The sequence below is a fragment of the Camelus ferus genome, chromosome 9 (assembly GCF_009834535.1).
Source record: "Camelus ferus isolate YT-003-E chromosome 9, BCGSAC_Cfer_1.0, whole genome shotgun sequence".
Lineage (NCBI taxonomy): Eukaryota > Metazoa > Chordata > Mammalia > Artiodactyla > Camelidae > Camelus > Camelus ferus.
In genome coordinates this window covers 15,466,624-15,489,893 of record NC_045704.1, presented here as the reverse complement: position 1 = coordinate 15,489,893, position 23,270 = coordinate 15,466,624, and the positions used below count along the sequence as shown (strand labels likewise).

Sequence of the window (23,270 nt, the reverse complement as noted above, 5' to 3'; positions counted from 1 at the left end):
AATAATAAATAAATAAACCTAATTACCTCCCCACTAAAAACTTAAAAAAAAGACCTAATAATGATCTCTCATCACAAACACTGTAATACACACACATACACACAGCCATTCACATACATTTATAGACACACTCAATCTATGGACAAACCACATACACAGACTCTGACATGCTATCTCAGTGCACGTGTTTTTATTTCTGGATGATATAAAATAATAAACTTAAAAAACACCCCCAACCAAACACCCTAATGGCTCCCCCAAAGCAATGTGACTCTTCTTCCCACCCCGATAAATAGACTTCTGTCTGTCAGTCCACCCTCCCGCCCCCATAACCCCCTTTGCTATAGACATACTCTGGGTATATATTACTCTACTCGGCAATAGACATCTCCCGAAAATAGAATTCCAGCTCTGTCACCTGACTACCTGGGCCCCACGTTCCTGAGACCACCCCTCCTCCCACTTCAGACCACCCGCCACTGCAGCACACTGGTGTCCTTGCCCCCCGTGGTCAAGGCCATGCTGTCATCCCATAAGAAGGCCACATTTGTCACATGGCTGCTGTGTCCGCCGTATTTGTGGCTGAGGGCCTGTGATAGGGAAAGAAGGAAGCGAAGGGGGGTCATATGTCTCGTTCACTGCTATAGCCCCTGTGCCCAGGCATATAGCAGATGATCAATAAATATTTCTTGAGTTAATAGGATAAAAGAACCAAAGATCTCATAATGCAGATGCTCAGAGCTTTAGCACTACAGACTTGGAAATTTATCAACTTTCAGGTTAAGGCTCTTGGGATCAAGCTGCTGCCCTCCTTGTACAGATTGGGAAACTGAGGCCCAGAAATGACTTCCTTAGTCTTGTCCCCAGTGCTGCTTGTTACCTCCACCCTGCCAGCCCCCTAGAGATACTCACTCGAGGCTGACAGCAGGGGTAGCTAAACAGGTGGACTTTGCCAAAGTCATCAGCCGAAGCCAGCAACTTCCCATCATGGGAGCGGGCCACAGCGTTGATGTCAGTACCATCTGCTCCCTCGGACCAGATCCCTGCAGACAAGATTGGGGATGGGTGGTGGAAAGATGTTAGCTGGGGCCAGGTGAGAAGGCCCCAGCCCCAGCCTCCCCAATTTCCTCTCTAGCCTGGGAGGAGAGCTGGAACAATCTTTTGGAAATGCGTATCTGACCCTATCCCTCCATTGCTCAAACTCTCCCAGGCTTCTCACCTTCACTCTCAAGATCTGCCTGGCCTGGTCCCCTACGCTGCGCCAGCCTCATCCTCACCAGTGCTTCCCTTGAACCCTGCAATGATTTAGCCATCCCGCCTTCTTGCATTTCTCCAAATACCAAGCTGTCACCTCTGGGCTTTTATACACAGCTATTATTCCCTTCTCCTAAAGATTGCTTTCCTTCTTTGCCACCCTAGAATGTAACTCCTTATCCTCCAGGTCCAGTTTGGACCATGCCCCTTCCTCCAGGAAGCCCTCCGTGACCCCCTCCTAGGCTGGGGACAAGTCTGTCTCCTCCACTGGACTGTGAGACCCATGATGGCAGGGTCAGGGCTGTCATGGTCACCACTGTGTCACAGCACTGCCCAGATGGGCAGAGGTGCTCAGGGAGTATGTGTTACGTGCACTAAGGCCTGAATAAATGGGTGGCTGGGACAGAAGCCCTGTGAATCTCTCTGGGCCAGGCGCCACCACTCATTTGGTTTCACTTCATTACAATTCTAAGGAACCTGAGTTGCCATTTCATCCTAGCCTTTCCTCTTACACACATATTGCTGCTCACATGTGTAAAGGGATGTGTTTTCCAGCCTGGAGGTAATAAGAGACTGTGAAAACCACTAGTCAGGGATGTTTCTTGAAACTCCTATCCTCAGCAAGATTTCCCCACATTCCAGAACTTACCAAACACGCCAAAACCCAGGACACAAGTAGCTGTGGCCCATTCCACGTTCTTCACCACATCTGCACTGGTGATCTGCTTACACGTAGTTGGGTCCCCTGGGGCAGAAAATGGGGGAGGGGTTCAGAGCAGAAAGAACTACTGACTTAACACATCCATTTCACAGACAACGGGCACTGAGGTCTGAGACCAGAGGCTAAGGTTCCAGGGCTTAATCTACCTCTCCAGACTGGCTGAGGGGGCTAGATCCTGGGTGATGACACCCCAAGGCCAGAGCAGGGTATCTGCTTAGAAACTTGTACCCCATCCATCCAACCAGGAAGGGGAGGAATTGTTTAAGCGTTGAGTCCACCAGAGAGAAAATCAGAAGCCATGAGACCAGTCAGTTAGAACAGCCCCTGAATACACCAGCCAGAGGAGAGGGAATTGAAGGGCCTTGCCCCCTATCCCAGAACCCAGGGAAGCCTATGCAAATCACACATAATAGGGAGACTGGAGGAGGAATGCCTTTGGGTTTTGGAGAACTCACAGTACAGAATCTCGTAGTCCCCAGAATTGGTGACAAAGCAGCTGCTGTCCTGGGCCCAGTCCAGGTGGGTGATAAAACTGGAATGGCCCTGCAGGGGAGGGAAGGGGTTGAGTTAGAGCTGGAGGTTGGAGCAGGGGGGATTAGACCAGGATGGGTAGAAGGCAAAATACAGAGGTATGGTAAGAACACAGGAGGCTAGAGGAAGGATACACAAGTCTTTGAAGCATGGGTGGCGGGGCCAGACTACCATGGGCGGGGCCAGACTGTGATGGGCGGGGCTAGACAAAAGAGCTTAGAACACAAGTGGGCAGAGCTAGACACAGAGGGGCGGGCTTTGAATGCAAGGGGCCAGGCTACACAAAGGGTGTGCTTAGAACGTGAGGGGCGGGGCTACACAAGGGATGGGCTTAAAACAGGAGGGTAAACGTGTGGGCGGGGCTAAGACTCCTGGACTTGATCAGGGCAGTCAGTTGAGTGTTGAAGCTGTGCTCCCTTGAGGTAGAAAATTGGTTAATTCTGCACCGCCTGGATGGGGTGGCGGGGCGGGCTGGGGGCCGCTGCCCACTCACCGAGCACTTGCCCAGGCGGCTGACCTTGCGGCCGCCCTGGTCCACCGTGTACACGTACACCAAGTTGTCGTGGGAGCCCACGGCCAGGTACGCCCCGTCTGGGGGAGGGGGAGGGGGCTATGAGGAGGCACCCAGGCTCTACCCCCTCCTCTCTCAGATTCAGCCTCCCCACTATCCCAGACTCCTCAGTAGTCCCAAGCTCCATCCCTACTGCAGTCCTGGCCCCGCCCCTAGGCTGTGCCACACGGGCTCCACCCATTCCTCCTGCCAGTAACTCTGAGCTTCAGTTCCCAGGCCCTGCCTCTCCAAGGTCCCTGGCCCCGCCTCTTACCTGGAGAGAAGCTGACCACTGAGATCTGCTCATTCCCGTCTGTATGGATAGCCACCAGGTCATGGGTCTCCGTGTCCAGCAGCAGCCATCTTTAAAGAAAAGGCATGGTGGGGGGAGGAGGAGTGAGCTGATCTGGTGGAGAAGGGTGGCAACCAGCCAGGCCTGAGGAAGGGACCCCAGAAAAGATTTGGGAGAGGCTGACTCCAGAGGAATGTGGGGAGATCAAGGCCTAGTCAACAGTTGGTACCTAATTAATATTCTCTGTAGGCTTTGGGGCTGTAGGGAAGGGGGTGGTGATCAAGGGATAGTTCCTGAGGGGAGCAGAGAAGCCTTCCCCAAATGCCCAATTCAGGTTTACCTCCCAGTGACCGTGCCAACTGCCAGGACAGAGCCGCTGGGGTGGAAGCCAGCTGAGCAGGCAGGGTCCTGAGGAGGGAGAGAAGAGGCAGGGCTGGGAGCTGCAGTCTCCCATCCATCTGGCCCACAATTCCCCAGCCTCAGAGCCAGCGCAGCATGAAGGCGGCCACCTTCCTCTGCTGCTCTCCAGTATCCTGCGGCCGCGGATACTCTGGAAACCACTCTCCATCCCTTTAACATGTCAGCTTGAACAGAAAACATTCCTCCTGTCACTGTTTTCCCTTTTCACTCCTGTTCTAAGTTCCCACAGCTTTATCCATCCAAGGTGATTTCATTAGAGAATTTTTCAGAAGTGAGATTGTTGGGCCAAAGGGTAGCCATATATTTAAGCCTTTTGATGTATCATGCCAATTTGCTTTCCATAAAATTATATCGACTTATCACCCAGGCATATCTGAGTGCCTGTTTCCCCATAGCTTTCTCTAACCCCCAGCCCTGGGTATTATCATTTTTAAATTTGGGAGGGCATTTGTATGATTTGCAGGCAACAGTGCACTAAGGAATCAGACCTGGCTTCAAACTGTGGCTCTGACACTTGCTAGTTTTGTGACATCAAATAACTTTCCCCATCCTGGCCTTGGTTGCCTCAAATGGAGAACATCAATTCACACTGCTCAGGGTTGTTACAAGCAGGGTGTGAAGTCCTAAAACAGTAAGCTGGTAAGTATAACAACCCATGGGAAGCACTCAGTAAAGGTTGTTATGGTTGTAATTACACTGTCCTGATGGGCAAGAGATTTTACCTTTCTGTGAGCCTGGGGAATCCATCATCCCCACTGCTGTGTGGAGGTTGAGGGGAGAGGTTAAAAAGATGGCGTGGGTAAAGAGTTAAGCCAGTGTCGGACATGGTCGGCAGACAGCCAGAATTAAAATAACCTGAGGGAGCTCATTATAAACCACAGATTTCTGGGACCAAACTCAGACCTCCTGAATCAGACTCCCTGTGCTTGGGGCTCAGGATTCTGGGTTCCTAACAACTCCCAGGTGGTTCTGATGTGTTCTGATGCCCTGGCTAGAGAACTGGTATGCTAAGCTGAATTTTTAATTCTATTTACATTTTAAAGTTAATTTAAGTTTGAGCCACAGGTACTGGATAGTATAGCTCTAGAGCTAACAATTGCAGTGACCACAACCCCCAGCTTCCTAGATCGCAGCTATGATGATGGCATTTTCTTGAACTCCGTGGTTCCTGACTCCCCACCCTCCTGACTGCGGCAGAGGCAGCAGCTCCTCTGGTAAGTCAGCTCTGTGGTGTTGTTCTGGGCTTCCTTCCATGTGAGAACTCGCTCCTCCTGCCCTTCCAAGTGAGTTTTTAAGCATTCAATGCCCTGCGTTAAATCCTCTTTTACCTAAAAAGACCAGATGTGGTTTCCTTTGGATGCACTGAGCCCTGACTCATTGAAACAGATGGTTCTGTTGTGCCCTCTGTCCCCTTACCTCGATGATCCTACTCCACAGGGGCTGGTGGGACTCTGCACTCCACAGATGCACCAGCTTATCCTGCCCGCATGTCACAAACTGGGCCCGGCTGGGGTGCGTGGCCAGGCCCCACAGCTCTTCCACGTGGCCCTGGTGGAAAGGAGAGATGACAGCAGGAAGATCAATCCAGGCTTTTCTTCTGCATCCCCCACAGCCCACACCAAAGTCTGACGCCAGAAAGAAATGCTGGACCAGCCCCAGGAACACACTTTGCCCCACAGGTGACCCTTTCCCCAGTGTGTCTGAAGGAGGCTACAATTGGGCAGACCTCTGCCCCAGTGTGGGGCTTGAGGTACATGTTGCCTTTCACCCCAGGCCTCTGCTTTCCAGTTTGCACAGTGGGAGGGAAGAGACATGGTGGGTAGAATCTCAACCTTAGGAGTCAGATGGCACCCAGGATGCTATGAGAACCCTTCACAGCCTGGTGGGTCTAACTGCAGCTCTCTCTTATTGACTGTGGCAGTCACCTGGGCAGGTGACTTCTCCTTGGAGCCTCAGTTTAATCTTCTGTAAAATGGGCCCAATCACTGTGTGTCTCATGGCCTTGTTCTGCTTGATCAAATCATATGGATGGAAAGTGGGACTGGAGGAAAGTGTATGAGGCTGGCACAAAATGCTCACAAAATGCTCATAAAATGGAAGTGGCTAATATGATTAGTAATAACATAAACTGTTAATATATCATTAAATAATTAACAATAATAATCAACATAACTATATATTGATGTTATAATGATTAATTTTAAATAATAAATTCTAGTAATATATTAATAATGTAATTAATATTGTATAATATTGATACTACTATTAGGGGTCTTTTAAGGTCCCTTCAGGCCTTGGGACACCTAGGAAATCTCTATAGCCCTTGTTTTCCTTTTCTTCCGTGGACACAAGAGCCAGGTGGGGAATCTAAACGCAGCTGCATGAATCTCAGCTACATTATGAGAAGGAAAATGCATGTAGGAATGAAGGAAGGGAGGACACTGAACAAGGAGTAATTTTGGCCAAGACTCTTTGAGCACTTAGTCTGCACTAGGCACCACTCTAAATGCTGTATCTGAACTGACTCATGGATTTACAAAACCCCATGAGGTCAGATCTATTTTCTTCCATTTCATAAAGGCACAGAGAGGTTCCTCACTTGCCTCATATCACACAGCGAGTGAGCAACAGGGCTGTGCTTCAGTCCCAGGCAGTCATGCTCCAGAATTCATATTCCTAACTATCATACTGTATTGCCCTTGGTAGGTGAGTTTTTTAATTGGATGTGGGGTAGTTTTGGCACACCAGGAGGGAAGGGTGGGCATCTGAACAGACTCCAGAGGGTCTTCCTAGATCCTCGGAACTGGAGACCTGGGAGATGTGTGGCCAATGGTGATTGCTGCCTGTGTGACAACCTGCCAGGGCACCTACCAACAGAAATGGACACCCTCTGGTCAGAAGGGCAGGGGGCAGCACAGCTGGAGCAGGGTCCCAGGGACTCTCTGCTGGGCTAGAGGTTAACCCATTACTGGACCACTGGGAGTTCTGGGGAGGGAATCCTAGGGCAGAAGTGGGGTTATGGGTCGGGAGCAAATGAAGGAAGGCAGGTGGTATTTACCAGGCCAGAGAAAAAGGGATGAGCAGAGAGGTGAGGAGAAATGGGAGTAGGAGAGGAGGGATGGGTGATGCAGAGAAGAGAAGAGAGGTGGTTGGGGAGGGAGTAGGGCAGATGCAGAAGAGACACTCACCTGGATGAGCAGTGAGAACCCCATGTGGACAGAGCCCTGCAGGATGGAGTTGCGAGTGGTCCCTACGTAGAGTGTATCTCCCCGGCCCTCTGCCACGGTGCGCACAGGGCCGAAGTCCTCAGGGACCTGGGTGGGCAAGGGGGTGGGGCAGGCATATGAGTGGGGGACACATGTGGAGGTGGAGGCAGGGGAGACAGGCTGGGAGAGAAGGGTCTAGTATTAGGAGCCTTAGTCGGGTTGAGGGAGGGCTCCTCACCATCATATGAGCCTCTCGCCCTCCTCACCTCCACCTCCTGCAGCTTGCTGTAGTCAGAGCCCCAGAGGACCACTCGCCGGTCGCGGCCCCCTCCGGACACCAGCGTCCCGTCCCGCAGGGCGCAGAGCCCAAACACGCCGCCATCGTGGGCACCCAGCACCGCCTGTGTGATACGGTTCCCACCTGCCAGGTGGCCGAGTCAAAGGTCAGCATGGGGAAGCTGCCCCCGTACTGACCCCAGGAAAGCACCTCAAACTCGCAATCCTACATCCAGCTATTCACTCACCTTTTCTTCTACCCACTCTTCCACCCACTCCTCTACCCAACCATCCACACCATCTATTCATATACCCTAGTATCCATCCAATAAACCATCTAAACTAACATCTACCCATCCACCCTTTGATCCATTTACCCACCCATCCATTCATTCATCCACTCAGTTATCTACCAGTCTGTCCATCCATCTATATACTCACCCGTCCATTCACCCATTTACTGATCCATCCAGCCACGCACCTGTCCTTCGTCCCACCCATCCATCAATCCACCTCTCATCCATTCATTCACCCTCCTTCCTCTCCTTACCCATTCACCAGTCAATCCATCCTTCTATCTGTCCATTCACCCATCTACTGATCCATCCAGCCACGCACCTGTCCTTCGTCCCACCCATCCATCAATCCACCTCTCATCCATTCATTCACCCTCCTTCCTCTCCTTACCCATTCACCAGTCAATCCATCCTTCTATCCAAACATCCACCCATTTTCCATCTTTTTTCCTATCTATCTACCCATTCACCCATCTATCCACTCATCTGTCAATCTAACCATCTATTCATTCATCCAGTCAATCAACAATGATTAAACTACAATTTATTCTGGGCCCAGCCTCATGCTGGGTGATACTGGGGACACAGTGTTGATGAAGACAATTTCAGATCTTACCCTCATGTGGGTCACAGCCCAATTTCAGAGATAGACCTACTACTAGTCAGTGACAACCCAAGGTAGTTGGGGCTGGGATGGGGAAACCCAGGAGACTGTGGGATCCCATAGTGGGCACCTAATCTAGTGGGTCAGGGAGGGCTTCTTGGAGGACAGGACAGCTGAGCAAGGATCTGGAGGTTGAGTAGGAGTTGGCTAGGACAACAGAGGGTAGAAAAGTGTTCCAGGCAGAAGGAACAAGTTGTGCAAAAGGCGAGAGAACATGGACTATTTGGGGAACTAAAAGAAATCTGATGTGACCAAGCATAACGTGCATGAGACAAGAGAAGGCAGGACCAGACCGTGCAGGGTCTCGGAGACCTCAGTGAAGAACCTGGACCTTGTCCTGAGGGAACTGAACTGGGAGATAATGGAAGGGCTCAGCAGGGGAAGGGCAGGGTTACATTTACATTTGGTCCTGAGAACAAACTGAATTGGGGGAGACAAAACTGAAGGCGTGAGACCATAGATGGGGACTCAGCGGAGAGGAAGAAAGAGCAACTCTCTTCAATTCCATCCTTCGAGACTCAGAAGTGGTGCCATGTGTACACATGTCATTTTGTCCACCTATCTTTCTAAACACCCACCCATCCAACCTCCTATAGCCCCTCAGGCCAGACCCAGGGGTGGGACTGGGGATATGAAACCAATCAGACCCAGTCTCTGCCCTCAGAGAGCTTAGAGTCTGCTGGGAAACACACACGGCCAATTACCCAGAGCTTACTCTCAGCTATCTAATCTCAAGGAAAGCTCAAAACCACTCTATGGGGAAGTGATATTATAACCATTTTACAGATGGGGCAACTGAGTCTTGGAAAGGATACATCTCTCCCAAGGCCACTTCTCTCCCAAGGCCACATAGAGAGCACATAGCACTGCTGAGACCTGAATCCAAGCCTCTGCAACTCCGAAACCCACTCCCTTCCCCTCCCACTACTGCGAACGAATGGTTACCTGAGTCAATGAATTAATGTATTATGAATACTTGATTGTTCCAGAAAGTGTTTTGATGACTGAATGAATAAACTCATTCATTCATCACTCTGCCTGGGAAAAGACCTATTCATTTATAAACAGTCATCCTTTCTGGCAACAAACATTCATTTATTTAATTGTTCATTCACTTAATTGCCCACCTGTTAGGGAGGACAGCATAGTCATTCTTCTATTCATTGACTAAAACAACCCCTTCATTCGTTCATTGCCTCATTCATTCATTCATTGCTCTGGGACAAACCACCCCTCCATTCATCCATCCATCCATCCGTCCAGCTATCCATCCATCCATCCACAACTGGGGTAACCCATTCATTTACAGTTCAGACTTGATCCCTACCATGGGATTTGCAGAGGACAAGGGTGGGAAGTAAGTGAAGATTTCATGCATGGGGGATACTGGAGCTGAGCCTTGATGGAGGTGTTAGAATTGGACAGGTAAAGATTTAGCCTGTTGCATCATACATTCTACAGCAGCAGGGTCCAAGGAAGGGAGGCACAGCCAAAGGGAGTCAGGGAGGACTGCGTTGGGGACCAAACAGGTGGGATGACACTAACCTTTGCCCCAGACATAGAGGTTCCCCCCAGAATCCCCGGTGACCACATCGCCACCCTCCAAAAAGGTCACACACAGCACGTACTTCGGTTTCTCGTACTTCTAAAGTGGGGGAGAAGGGGAAGATGTCAGAGGGTTGCTGAAGCCAGGTGGCCTCCCAGAGCTCACCCATCACCCAAGACCTTGGTCCAGGGGATGACCTCTCTGCTTTTGGGTGTGGCCCTGTGTGGAGCACCCCACCTCTGGACCATCACATCACCTAGAGTTTCTGACCACACTGTCCCTTTGGTCCCCCTTCCTCTCTTCTCCCTGACTTCTGTTCCAGTCTGTGTCCTTGGTCTCCCCTGCTGTCTTCCCCTTGGATTCCCCTCTCTCTGCCCCCTGGGCTTCCCCTCTCTGCCTGCCTCGCCTCCTTCCCTCCTTCCCCCTCTTCTGTCTGTCTCTAGGTCCCTCTCCCTGCCCTGCCTCACCCACTCCTCAGTATCTTTCATCTTCATCTGTGCCTTGGTGTTCTCAGGGCCTCCCCTTTTGGGGTGGAAACCCCAACTCTCCCCAAAGGCAGGGGAGCCCTTTCAGGGGTGCACCTGAGTCTTCTCTCTGGGACCCTCTGCTTCCTTCTGTTTCTCTCTGACCTCCCTGTGTTTATCCAGAATCTCGACAAGCACAGCAACGCATCTATCGAGCATCTGCTGTCTGCTAGGCGCTGCTGTACTCCTCATCCCACTGAATCCTCACAACTTCAGAGAGTTAAGGAGGATCATCCTCCTGGTATGAACAAGGGAACTGAGGCCCCAGCAGGCCTCAGCATCCCTGGAAACTCCAACCTCTGGAGTGTCTTCTTGTCTGCCTGGGTGTCCCTGCCAGCCTCCTTCATGGCCACCCTGTCCCTGTACCCTTGGCACTCACCTCAAAGAGGCCCTGCCGCTTGCTCAGGCTGCCTCCGTCCAAGCTCCAGAAGTAGATGTGGGATTTCCCACAGGTGATGAGCACAGTGGGGTCTGTGGGGTGGAAGGTGGCCACCAGCACGGCCTCGTTGGAGCACTTTAGGGCATGGGGGAGATTCTAAATGAGGACCTCAAAGTAGAGCAGGGCCACCGTACCCACTCCAGGAAGGACTGCCCTATACAGCTGTGTGGGTTGTGCACTGCACACCCGACTTGCCTGTATCTCTCCTATACAGGCAAACTCAAGTATAGGAGGCAGGGCTGGGCAGTGAAAGCATGATTGCTTTCTTCATGAACATAATGGCAGGGGAGTGGGTATAGCTCAGTGGTAGAGCACATGCTCAGCATGCACGAGGTCCCAGGTTCAATCCCTAGTACCTCTATTAAAAACAAACAAGCAAACAAAAAAAACATAAAGGCAGACACTTGGAGAGCCCTTACTCTGCACCAAGCACTTTACTAAGCACTTTACAACCATTAACTCATTTAACCCCACAGCACCCTGAAGGTAAGGCTCATTAGTGCCTCCCATTAGAGATGACAAAGTGAGGCTCAGAGAGGGAAAGTCACTTGCCTAAGGCCACACAGCAAAGTAGTTGTGTCCTACTCACTGATATCTGAGTCCAGAGCCCAGAGTCTCTCAACTACTTCTTCCCCAAACCATGGGCCCCAACCCTAGGTGTCTTGCCCCCAAGCCCAGAACGGACATGTGGCCTTGGGCAAGTAGCTGTCCCCTCTACCATGCCTCAGGTTCTTCACCAGTAAAATAGGCTGTTGCCCAGAGATGCAAGTCAAAGTCGGTCTTGGACACTGCAGGACTGTAGAATCAGCAGCCACCTTATACCGAGCCTCCTGGTGGGCCTGGTCCGCTCCCTGCTGCCTATACCCCAACATCAAAGCCAAATTTTCCCTACAAGGAAGATGCTACCATTATCCCCATTTTACAAATGAGGCTACTGAGGCCCAGAGAGGGCAAGCTACTTGCCTGAAGCCACACAGCTAGCAAATGGCAAAACCAGGACCTAAACATGAATCTATCTGATTCCAGACCTGTAAACATTGAGATTTGGCCAGTCTCACAGGGGCACCCCCGGGGGGGGTTGGGAAGGGTTACCTCACCTTGCTATCTACCACCTTGGTCTCCTTGGCCCAGTCCCACACAGAGAGCATGTGATCGTTGGATTCGTCCACCACACAGAGCAGGTTGCCACCATTCTAGAAAGAGGAGAGAGGATGGGGGGACGGGCAGGTAGGTCAGGATCCACCACCCCCTAACTCAGCCCCCCAGCACCTTGCCTACTGGGGCATTAACAACTCAGGCCTGTTTTAAGATTTTCAAAGGCCCTGGCCCCAGTTAAAAGAAACATTAAAATACACTTCCCATCCAGGGCCACACACATTTTAAAGACTGTTTATCATTTTCCTTTTGAAGTGACTCCTTAATAAATTCATCTAATCCCCCTCAGCTATAATTTCCCTGCAGCTGGCACAGAGTCAGGAAATTTTACTAGAGCATCAAACCTGCATTTTCATATGGGATGACTTTTATGGACATGAAATTAAACAATTAACAAAGTTGGCATAATATTTTTTTTACACTTTTAGTTAAGCACAGGTTAATTTTGATCTTGCGAAGTTGCCCCCACCCCTCCCATACACACATTAGCAACAAAATAGTTTTATTTCCCCAAAGCTCTCAAGCGTTTCCTTAGGTCTCAGAAAACCTGTGAGGCTCTTAAACTGTCTGTGGGAGAACTGGGGGTTTTTTTGTTTTTTTTTTTTTAAAGGACTGTTTTTTTATTCCCCCATCCATTGCAGCCAATACTTTGGTAAAATATGATAAAAATGTAAAATATGATTAGAAAAAAAAAGGTCCACCAATCACACCCTTGGATGTTGTAGGAATGTCAAATTGTTCTATAAATTCCTCAAGGCTTACTATCAGTTTCTGTACTTATCTCCCGCATACCTGCCAACACCCATTTAGGATGGTACAAGGAAGGAGCAGCCCTGCCCTAGATGCTGGGCTTAAAATGCTTAAGGATAAGGACCCTTCCAGAATGAAAGGTAGTGTGAAAAATAATGCAAAAAGCATTAACTGATCCACAAAGGGTCACAGACGAGTTTGGGGGAAATCAAGACAAATGGTCCCCTCATAAGGGCTAAGCTGTGAAGCCACAAATGCGGGCACATGCAGGGAGGCCCTGGAATGTCTGCCAGTGGGCATGGCCCAAACATAGGCCATCACGATGAGAGTGTGGTCTCCAGCCCAAAGGGGCAGGTGGGAAGGGGCTAGTGCTTGCACCAGCGGCAGGTGAGAGCCCACACAGGACTTACAGATTTGGAGAAGCCCACGCAGCACACAGCTCTGTCAAACACGCCCAGGCCCAGCACGTGTAAGGTGGAGAGGGAGACGGAGTCCCAGATGCGTACATGGGGTGGCAGCGGCTGCAGGAAAGAGAAAGGCCGCTTACCTGGGGGGCCCAGCTGCCTGACCCCCCAGCGACCCCATCCCAGTCTCCAGGTCCTGTTACCTTCCCCTCCTTAGTGGTGCCCGCCACCTGTCCAGTGGCAATGGTGACCATATCAGGGTGGACAGCCAGGCTGAGGAGAGGACAGATGGACAGAGCTCAGTAGGAGGAGGGTGCTCACAGCAGCCCAGAACCCCTCCTGCAGTAGGCCACTGTCCCGGATGCCTGGTAACTCATTCCTCAACCTGGCTGAATGAGTTATTCAGTCAGTAAACACTTATTTAGTTCAATAGGGGATCCTCACTGGGTACCCTGGCTCAGAAGCAAGACTCAGGCCAGGGATCTGTAACTCAAGTGCCCACCTGGCTCAAGTCCCTACCACAAATGGCCAGAACACATCCATTTAAAGGGGCTGCCACCATGGGGCTCCAGCATACTGCATGATTATCTGGGCTGCCCACCTGAAGTTTTCAAAAGATGTGAAAAACCCAGGCATCTGAGTGAATTCACCAACATCCGAAATATTGCTAATCGATTCACATTTTTTCCCCCTGAATCCAGCCAAGGCCTGGCCCCGCCCATCGCCCTTAACAGCACCCTGAGTGGGAACTTTCTCGCATCCTCCTCCCAGGCCTCACCACTTGATGTCATCATTGTGTCCCAGATAGTGCCGCTGCCTCTGCTCCTCCACACTGTACAACACGGCCACGGAGGCCACGAAGTACACGATCTCCCCTGTGGGCAGCAGGTAAAGGTTGGCTCGGCAGTCTCGGCCGCGGTAGCCGTAGCTGGAGATGCCCAGGGCTGGTTAAGGAAACTGTTTTGCATTGCAAGTGCTGACTGACCACCAGATTAAAGTCATCGGTGCTAGGTTTTCCTGTTCCCACTCTTACCACTGTAGGGGGATGAATGACGGTACCCCCAAAAATATGTTGACCAAAATATTAACCCCTGGAAACTGAGTGAGACCTTACTTAGAAAAGAAGTCTTTGCAGGTGTAATTAAGGATCTCAAGATGAGATGATCCAGGATTACCTAAATCCAAAGACAAGTGTCCTTGAAGGCGGGGTGAATCAGACAGGGATTGGGGTGATGCAGCTATAAGTCAAAGAATGCCCCTCCAAAGGTTGCCAGCTGCCACCACCAAAAGCTAGGAGACAGGGAACAAATTATCCCCTGAGCCTCTGGAGGGAGCATGGCCCTGCTGACACCTTGACTAGAAATTTCTGGCCTCCAGATCTGTGAGATTTTTCTGTTGTTTTAAGCCTCCAGGTTTGTGGTTAATTTGTTATAGCAGCCACAGGAAACTAATACAACCTTCTGGCTACCTTCCTCCCCACAGAGGGATCCTGTTAAAACCTGTTCACACTAAGTTAGTTCATATCCTTCCTCTGCTGAGAACTCGCCCATGGCTGCCACCTCACTCAGAGCAAAAGTCAAAATTCTTTTGAAAGCCCAAGCACAGAGCTTGGCCTGATCTGGGTCCTGATTCCTCACTCCACTTGTTCAACCCGTCACCTCAGGGCCTTTGCACTTGCTGATCCCACCACCTGAGTACTCCTCCTCCTCCTCTCTCCTTGGCTCTCACACCTTCTTTTCAAGTCTCCGCTCAACTGTCAGTTCCTTGGAGAGGCCTTCCCAGCCTCTCCCAGATAGTTCCTGGCTATTTAAAATCACAAACCAGAACACACACACCTTCCACGCCCCCGTCCCCCTGCCCTTTCCATATTCCCACAGTGCATTCATCAGCATCCCACATGCTATCTGTTTAATTTATTCTCTGTCTCCCCACCTAGAGTGTCTGCTCCAGGAGTGCAGGGATCTCCATCTGTTTTGTTTACTGATGTATCCCTTGTGCCCAGATCAGGGCCTAGCACACAGCAGATACATGAATTCAATATTTGTTAAAGGAATGTGACCCTTCTCTGTTCAGAACTTTCTATGGCTCCCTAGTGCCCCTAAGAGAAAGCCCAAGCTCCTCCCACTGGCCTGGATCGCCCCTCCCTGGCTTCAGCAGGGCTTCTGCCCTCCTTTGCTCTCTGACCTTGGAATTCCTCAAAATGTCAAGATCCCTACCACCACCAGGTCTTGGCACTAACGTTTCCCTTTGCAGATGTAGTATAGCTACCTGTCACCCTTCTCAGCTGTCATAGCCTCAGCCTCACTTCCTCCACAAGACTCATCCCAGTTAATACTTATCTGATCAATTTGTTAACTGCCCCTATTCCTCAATGAGACTGCCCCTATTCCTCAATGAGACTGAGTAGCCAAGACAGGGCTGTTTTGTTCACTTCTATAACTCCTCCTCTGAGAAGTCTTCCCTGATCCCCAGGCTAGGTCAGCTGCCTTCTCTGGGTTCCCCTATCCCAGCCTTGCCCACTCTGAGTTGCCGCTTTCATGGATTCAGTCCTCACACTGGACTGCGAGCCCAGGAAGGTAGGCAGACACTGTCACAGGGACCACTGGACCCCAGCCCTTGGCCCCAGAATGTTCAGAAAACATTTGAATGAATATCAATGTGTGTATCCCTGACCCCATAGAAACTGCTCCACCCTACAGCCATGTCAGGGGTGGGGAATGAGGCCCACATCAACTTTTGCTCTCTCAGCTGCTTTTCTTTTGATGCTTGCTTATCAAGCCCAGCTTGACATGACAGCTTGGTATTCTTTGATTCCCATGAATATTTCCAGCTGCCTTAAAGTGGCTCTGACCTCCAACATGCCTGCCTACCCCAGAGCGGAAACCAAGGCCAAGAGAAGAGGAGAGGGACTAGGTCCCCAGGATGCTGGTCCCAAGCCCCAGTCTGCTTTTGGGAAAAGGCCTGAGGCTCAGAGTCAGAGTTCTTGCCTCAGATCCAATCTGACTTCCTAGGACAGGGCTTGGTCCCCTTTCTTGGCCTCAGTTTCCTCATCTGGAAAATGGGGGTAATAGTTCCTAAGCTGCAGGCCTCTGAGAGCTCTCAGAGGCCACTGGTTGTAAAAATATATTCTCAATTCTACAGAAGAGAAGGATCATATTATTCAACATATTTATACTTGAAAGAACTTTGAACAGTGCCTGGCATGTAATAAGTGCTCAATAATGATTAGTTATTATTCTAATCAATCCCTGATATGGGGCACATACTATGAGCTTCGCACCTTAGCACAGTTTCACAGCCTATGAATCTGAAGTCGTGACAGCCATTTCTCAGAGAAGGGAACTGAGGCACAGAATGGCAAGGTGATTTGTCCAGCGTCATGCAGCCACCCAGAGCCTGGGCAGGGGTTTCTTTCTTTCTTTCTTCCTTTCTTCCTTCCATCCTTCCTTCCTTCCTTCCTTCCTTTCTCCCTCCCTCCCTCTCTCTCTCCCTCTCTCTCTCTCTCCCTCTCTTTCTTTCTTTACTTTTTTAAAATGGAGATTGAACCCAGGACCTCGCGCATACTAAGCACATGCTCTACCCCTGACCTATACTCTCCTTCCTGGGCTGGGGTTTCAACCCATTTCTACCAGACTCCAAAGACCAAGTTCCTAACCAACTTCTTCTGTTTCTCCAATATACCAAGTTTACTCTGGCTGTGGAGCTCTTGGACCTGCCACACACTCTGTCTGGAATATTCTTCTTCCAGTTCTCCCTATGCTGCCCTCCAGTTGTTCAATTCTCAGCTCAGATGCCCTCCTCAGAGAAACCTGGTTACTCCTCTCACTTGAGCTTAGTTACTGTATTCCCAGCATTTATTATTCAACTGATTATCTTATTTATTGAATCACTGGTTTCTGTCTCCTTGACTTTAGAAGGTGAGCTCAGTGAATACAGCCTGCATATAGAAGGGAATCTGACAGGTGGAGGGCACTCAGCACACATTTGCTGCTTTAATGAATCATAAAAAGTCATGTCACTAGCCTGCCCTCCTCTGTAACCTCCAGGCTCTTCCTGACTCCTCAAGCCACAGAGGCCTGGGAAGTCTCACTTTCATTAAGTTCAAAGACTTTCCCTCTATCAGAAGTCTCACAGGAGAAGCGCTTTTGCCTCTTTCGGATTGGAGGGGGAGGGGGGTTGGGAGGAGTGGGAGGAAGGGATTAAAGCCACAGGATACACCCAGTCCAGCTTGAGACGGCAGGAAGGCAGCTCAGAGCGTGTGTCCAGGCTGTAGGTGGGTGCCAGCTCATCTGGGATCAGCATGGGCACTGGGCGGCCCCTCAGGAACATTTTCACGGAGCCCTCCTCTGCCAGGACACCCCCAGAGGTCAGGTGCTGCCCCCAGCCCCCAGTCCCCAACCTTACTTCCTCGCCCCTTCTGACTTCACATTTTTTTTTATAAAAGGTCATAAGGGAAATGAAACCAGAGGGGTGAAGGCCCAGCCAGTAGCCAGATCTCCTGACCTCCAGCGCTGGCCTCTCACTCCAGCAAGCCCCTCCCATTCTCCCTACTTACCCATGCTGAAGATAACTTCTTTGGTTTTCCTGTGAGGAAAGGACCAAAAAAGAAGCCAAAAAAGCCCTAATTAGCCAAGTCAGAAAATGGGAGAAACTATTTCCCCATCCCTTCGCTCCCTGGAGGTCTCTGAAGAACAATGGGGGCCGAGTAAGGAGCGGAGCTCTGCCTCTCTGCAGGCCGTGTGCTTTGCTCGGTTGATCTTGCAGAGCCTAAGACACAGGCCCAGAGAGGCAGTGATCGCCAAAGATCACACAGCACGAAGAGGCAGGGACGCGATCCTGGAAGAGGGGGATCACAAGCCACCCCCTCCCTCCTAATCAGCACGGTTCTCCCAAAGCTCCCCACCCCCAGTCCCACAGCGCCCCAGGCTTAAAGCTGCAAGGGAAGAGGTGAGGGTTTAAGGGAAGGGGCGTGTCTCCACATTTCCTTTGCTGACGGAAAGAAGTGCTGTCTGCGGGTCTGCGTCCTTGGAAAAGGGGGTGACCTAGTAGGATCCAGGCCCCGGGAGCGCGAGGAGGTGGGGGGTGTGCGAGAGGGTCTCACCCAGCTCCAAAGCTACTCATGGCGGCGGCTGGCGGAGCTTCGGGGCCGGGGGTGGAGCCGGGACCGGCTCCGCCGCTTCCGGCCCTGGGAGGCTCCCGCGCCGCCGCGCCCTGCCCCGCCCTCCGCGGCCGACCCCGGAGCCCGCGGGTCACAGTGGGTCTCAGATCCCGGGCTGTGGGGTCCTGATACCAGGCTCTTTTTGGGGGGTGGGGAAGAGTGGGTTTTTTTTTTTTTTTTTGAGAACATGGGCTAGGGGACGTGTCTGCCTGAAGTCAAACCCCAGCTCTACCACTTCCTAGCGGTGTGGACAAGTTGCCCAACCTCGGCCTTGGCTTCTTCACTTTTAAAATGGGGATAAAAATAGTACCTACCTCCGGCTGGTTGCGAGGTTTAAATTGGTTAATTCATGTAAAGTGCCTTGAGTAGTACCTGGCACATAGCTCTTCTATGTACCTGTTTGCTACTATTTGAGCGGGGTTGAAATGTGTGGTTTTCGACTCTGGTCCTGCCTTAGTCCGGCCCCCCAAGCCCTGACCACGCCCGCTGCATCAGGACTCCATACTCAGGCTTTTACTTCGCCCAGACCTTCAGTATGGCCCCGCCTCCGGGAACTTGACCACGCCCAACATTCTGATTATGCCCACCTCTCCTTCTGATCCTGTCCCTGAGCGGACCCAGCCTCTTGATAATTGACCGCTCCCCCACGTTATCTCCTACCCGCCTCAGGTCCTGTTAAGCATTCTGACTACGACCACTTTCATCTGACCCAGTCCCTGAGTTGACGTTTATCAGGTTTCCAGATACCTAACCACGCCCACCTGTGGTCCCGCCCAACCTTCAAACCACGCCCGTTTCCACCTGGCAATGCCCTACTCTCTGCTCCAGCTTCTTGCATCCTCCACCCGGTCTCAGCCTGTTACCCTCACCTCAGGTTCTGATTCTGCCCAGGCTAACCCTCTGGCAACGCCCTCAAATTCCAATCACACAACTCCCTCTGATTACCCTATTTCTTGCAGAAACACCTCTGAGGCTTCTGCCCTGGCCGCATCCCTGAGACTCAATGGGGACTCTCTCTTTACCTTCATAGCCACGCCCACAAACTTGGGTCCTCTCTAACTTCTACTCTGGCTGACCCACCAGAGGACACCTCTTCTGTTCTAGTCCAGCCCCTTAATGATTTGGCCACTCCCCTCAATGTTGGCTCCGCCTTTCCATGCCTTCCAGTTTGACCACGCTATTTCAAGATTGGTCCCTCTGAGCCTCCGGCACCGTTTCCGCATTTTGAACTAGATGACCATGCTTTAGGTATCATCTCGTGACCTGGGGCATCACCCTAAATTCCCTATCCTTTTCCAAGCCTAACTGGGGTCCTGACCCCACCCTTTGTGGCACCATCCCGCCTCGGACACTTACCCTTCCTTTTTGGCGCTACAATTGCTGCTAGAGGATGTAGTGCGGCTGCGGGGGTCCTCGCGGCGCACAGAGGCGAGGCGCTCTGGTGACAAGTAGCGGCGGACACTGGGAATAAAAAGCACACAGTTAGGGACGGAGCCTGCAAGGGCAGCAGGCTAGTACCGGAGGCAGGAGAGAACTTCCCAGGACCTTCCAGTGCTGGAGTTCGGGCACATGAGTTCATCCCCTCTCCATACAAAAAGCCTCCGTCTCCCACGGGGTCTTGGAGGATCCCGGTTTCCGTGCCTTACCTGCGCCCGGAGGTCGCCTCCTTTTTGGGAGAGGAGGGGGACGTGGCATAGCCGCCCACGCGCCGCGGGGGTCCCGAGCCATTGAGAGGCGTCCTGGTAGGAAGGCCTTTCAAGAGTTGACATACTAGAGGGATGGGATTAGAGGACAGAACAGAGTGAGTATGAGGTCCAGGCCCCAGCCCCTTCCCATCTCACCCGTCCAGTCTAGCGAAGATACCCGAGGCTGTGGTGCCTAGGCGCGGAGGCGCCCGGCCCTTGGGGGTGCCCCGCGCGCGCAGCGCAGCGCCATGCTCTTCGCATGCCCGCAGGCGACGCAGCGCGTCAGCCAGCGCCGCCTTTAAGACCGCCAGCTCGTCTTCCTGCAGCTGCAGCCGCTGCTCCAGCGCCGACACGCGGTCGTCCACCTCCATCCCGCTTGTACCTGACAAATTGTCATCTGGAAGGCAAGGGAGCGCAGGCTGCAGGGCCACCCAGGAGCTCCAACGCCGGAGGTGAGGTGTCCCTCCCAACTTCCCGGGTCTAAGCAGGGGGCCAGCCACGCCCCCTTCCTCTCCAGCAACCTAGGGCTGGGACGCTTGGATGTGGGCCAAGAAAGGGGAAAGGAAATCCCCACCACTTTCAGCCCTTGCCCGCACACTCGCATCTGCCGCAGCGCCCTAGAGGTGTGACCTTAGGGAAGTCCCTTCTTCTCAAACCTTCTAAGAGTCCACGAATCAAGAGCCTCTCGACTCTTTTAAGATTCTATGACTAAGATGCTAAATATATATGAGTGACATCAACATTTTAAGGATGACACCAACTTTTTCTGGTGACACCAACATTCTAGAATCGAGCTCCAATATTCTCTAACGAATATCAATGTTTTATCGCGTACTATCGGGTACTAAAGTTCCCTCTGTTTCAAAGACTTTCCAAGCCGAAAAGGTCGTGCCTGGTTCCTCCCCTTTCCATTCTCTTTTCACCGAAGGGTTCGACCCCAGAGCCTGCTGCAAGGACAGAATTTCTGCGGCCCCTGGCGGCAGATTTGGGAGTTGCAGGCAGAGCATCCAAGACCAGAGACCCAAGGAAGGGAGATACCCGCAGGGATCTGACACCAAAACTATCTTCCGCAACCTGAGTTTCTCCCCTCTTTTCCCATTTTTTACTTAGCTTCTGTACCCCACACCCCTTATTCGGTTCTCCCTCTCCTCTCCAGGCCATGGGTGCAGCTAAATAACTCCATCTCCTGCCACCCCTACTCCTCGGCCCATTTTTCCCGAAGTGGGAGGGGCAGAGGACCAAGGTGGTCCCCTCCTCCCCACTCCCTCTCAGACCACTCATACCCAGACTCATTGCTGGCAACCACCGAGGAAGCCCTGGCTCCCAGCCGGGTGGAAATGAAGGTGGTAGCATTAACAGGAACAGGGTATGGAGGTAGCATCTGCCATCCCGTGTCTGTAGGCCACCCCGCCCGTCCGCTGGGCTCCGCAGTGCAGCCGTCTGTCCCTCCCCTCCCTCCCCTGCGTGGTCCAATCGCCTGACGGGCCTCGCCTGCCCTGCCCCCCAACCAGCGCCTTTCTGGTCTGGGGCCTCAAGCTGCTTTGGAAGGTAGGGGCCTCCTGAGGTCAAAGGGAGAGTGTTCTCAGGACTTGGAACTCATAAGAGGAATCTCAGGGTCCTGTGGGCATCACATTTTGCAAAAGAGGAGACTAAGGATGGAAGTTGGGGGAGTGTGCTGAGACTCCCCAAAGGCCACATAGCCAATAGGTGAGGTGCAGGAAGGCCCAATCACATAGTTGTGCTGAGACCTTCTTACCTACCATTAATAATACTACCCCCCAAAAAGAGATCTTACATGTGGCAGGCACTCTGCACGCAAAATCCTTAGCACCTTACCTGGCTCTGGTATGTGCTCAATAAATCCGGAATATAATTAACTGTTATTATGGTTCCCAGTGCTCCCAGCAACTCTAGAGGCTGTAGTGTTATTCCCATTTTTGGAGGAGAGGAGGTGGAAGAGGACCGAGGCCCAGAGAGATGAAGTTACTTGCACATGGACACACAGCCTTTCAGCAGCAGAACAAGTATCTGACCCAGGCTTAGGCACCCTGTCATCCTGCCTCTTAGAGGGGCAGTGGAAGACAAAAATGAGCATTCTGGTCCTCTGCCAACTCCAGTGTTCCCTTATGTGCGCCCAGAGCAGTGAGCCTCCAAATAGAAGTTATCGTCTTTCACCTAGGCCCTCAGGCACCATCTAGAGAGCCAGCTGTGTTCTGAAGCCTTGGCCTGCCCACCCCCCACCCACCATGACTCAAGTTCCCGGCTCTCTCCTGACCATTCCCTCACTATCAGACCTTTCGCCCAGAAACCAGCCCCTGACTTCCCACTTTTTCTCCTCTCCCTCTTCCCCAGCTCCCCTCATCTGGGCCTGACACCCACAGTGGCACTTCTTGTACCATACCCATATGTCTAGAGACAAGAAGTGAGTCCTAATGGGTGGGAGGGGCGACGCCTGAGGATTTGGGGGGTAGAGTGGAGGCAAAGTCCTCTGGTCATTCTACCCAGCCCACAAACCAATACCAAATCCAACTGTCCCCTTAATCTGTCCCCCTGCCAGGGAGAAAGTCGAGGATCCCAGAGGATTGAGTAGGGATAGGAGAGACAGAGTTCCAGACCTCCCCAGGCCTTCCCTCCTTCAACCCCAAGATCCTGAAGGTTCTGCTCCCTTCTCTTGGTTCAGCCACCTCCGAAAAAGGATAGGGTCGAAGAGGGTGGGGAACTGGGATCAAGGCTTTGGGGATTAGGGACCTTGCTCTTGGGTCAGAGTCCTGCTGGGGGAGAAAGGGGTATCTTCAGCAAGGGGCCAGGATGAGGACTTGGAAGGAGGAGGTTGGGGCAGGAGGAGATAGGTTCAGCCCTGGGCGGGGCCAGGATCGGAACTGAGGAGGGGTCTCACCGTTGCAGTATTGAAGCAGCGAGGAGGTGTCGTAGAGGCCGCAGAAGGCCGGGCCGCGCTCCGCCATCGCCCCGCCACAGCCACCACTGGCCCCCCCGGCCCCAGCTCGGGCCCGGTCTCCCCCCCCAGGCCCTGCCTCCCGTTGCCATAGCAACGCCCTTCGTTCCAGCATCCCCGGCTCGGCCCGCCTGGCATCAGGCGGCCGGCGCGGGGCCTGGCACCGGGGTCATCCCCCAGGATGCCCAGAAGTGGGGGGGGGGGTCGGGACACCCTCTGCCAGGCCCCCCAACACGATTCTTGGGCACGGATTGGTTGAGCTGAGATCCCCCTCGGTACTGTCTGGTCCCGCCCACAACCGGGCATATTCTCTCTAGACCCCTTCCTCGACTGTTCAGGACCAATGAGAGCCTGTCGCGCAGGCTACTCCGCCAATAGGGAGGCAGAAGGATTGGAAGGGGCAAGGCCTTCTCTGCTTTTCTGCCTGAAGCGTAGCCCCCGGCTCT

At 52.3% G+C, this 23,270-nt stretch overlaps 1 protein-coding gene across 5 annotated transcripts; it reads right to left on the bottom strand.

Annotated features, from left to right (window-relative positions):
- Nucleotides 1–168: 168 nt before the first annotated feature.
- On the bottom strand, nucleotides 169–23,002 carry EML2 (EMAP like 2). Of its 5 annotated transcripts, none has more exons than XM_032485773.1 (22): nucleotides 22,768–23,002; nucleotides 20,050–20,268; nucleotides 19,833–19,956; nucleotides 19,543–19,647; nucleotides 17,584–17,612; nucleotides 17,245–17,374; nucleotides 13,807–13,956; nucleotides 13,232–13,301; nucleotides 13,035–13,145; nucleotides 11,817–11,912; nucleotides 10,660–10,794; nucleotides 9,756–9,855; nucleotides 7,241–7,395; nucleotides 6,957–7,082; nucleotides 5,185–5,316; nucleotides 3,689–3,756; nucleotides 3,331–3,419; nucleotides 3,000–3,097; nucleotides 2,431–2,518; nucleotides 1,904–1,999; nucleotides 913–1,043; nucleotides 169–590 (listed from the first exon to the last, which is right to left on the bottom strand). In XM_032485773.1, exons 1-22 carry the CDS (start codon nucleotides 22,937–22,939, stop codon nucleotides 465–467), a joined length of 2,550 nt encoding a protein of 849 aa, XP_032341664.1. In that variant the 5' UTR covers nucleotides 22,940–23,002; the 3' UTR covers nucleotides 169–464. The 5 variants fall into 5 exon arrangements, 4 of the variants coding, with proteins under 4 accessions (XP_032341664.1, XP_032341663.1, XP_032341666.1 ...); XM_032485772.1 differs by lacking the exon at nucleotides 22,768–23,002 and adding an exon at nucleotides 21,155–21,179; XR_004322297.1 differs by lacking the exons at nucleotides 169–590; nucleotides 3,000–3,097 and having other exon boundaries at nucleotides 22,768–22,954.
- Nucleotides 23,003–23,270: the final 268 nt, after the last annotated feature.

Bases quoted from the DNA above. Each gene is read 5' to 3' on its own strand.
- EML2 (XM_032485773.1), bottom strand. From the start codon at position 22,939: ATGCTGGAACGAAGGGCGTTGCTATGGCAACGGGAGGCAGGGCCTGGG. The intron at 7,396-9,755 runs GTTAGTGTCATC...GCCACCTGGCAG, and splicing joins CCTCTATGTCTGGGGCAAAG to GTGGGAACCGTATCACACAG. The intron at 591-912 runs GTGAGTATCTCT...TCCCTATCACAG, and splicing joins ACCCCTGCTGTCAGCCTCGA to GCCCTCAGCCACAAATACGG.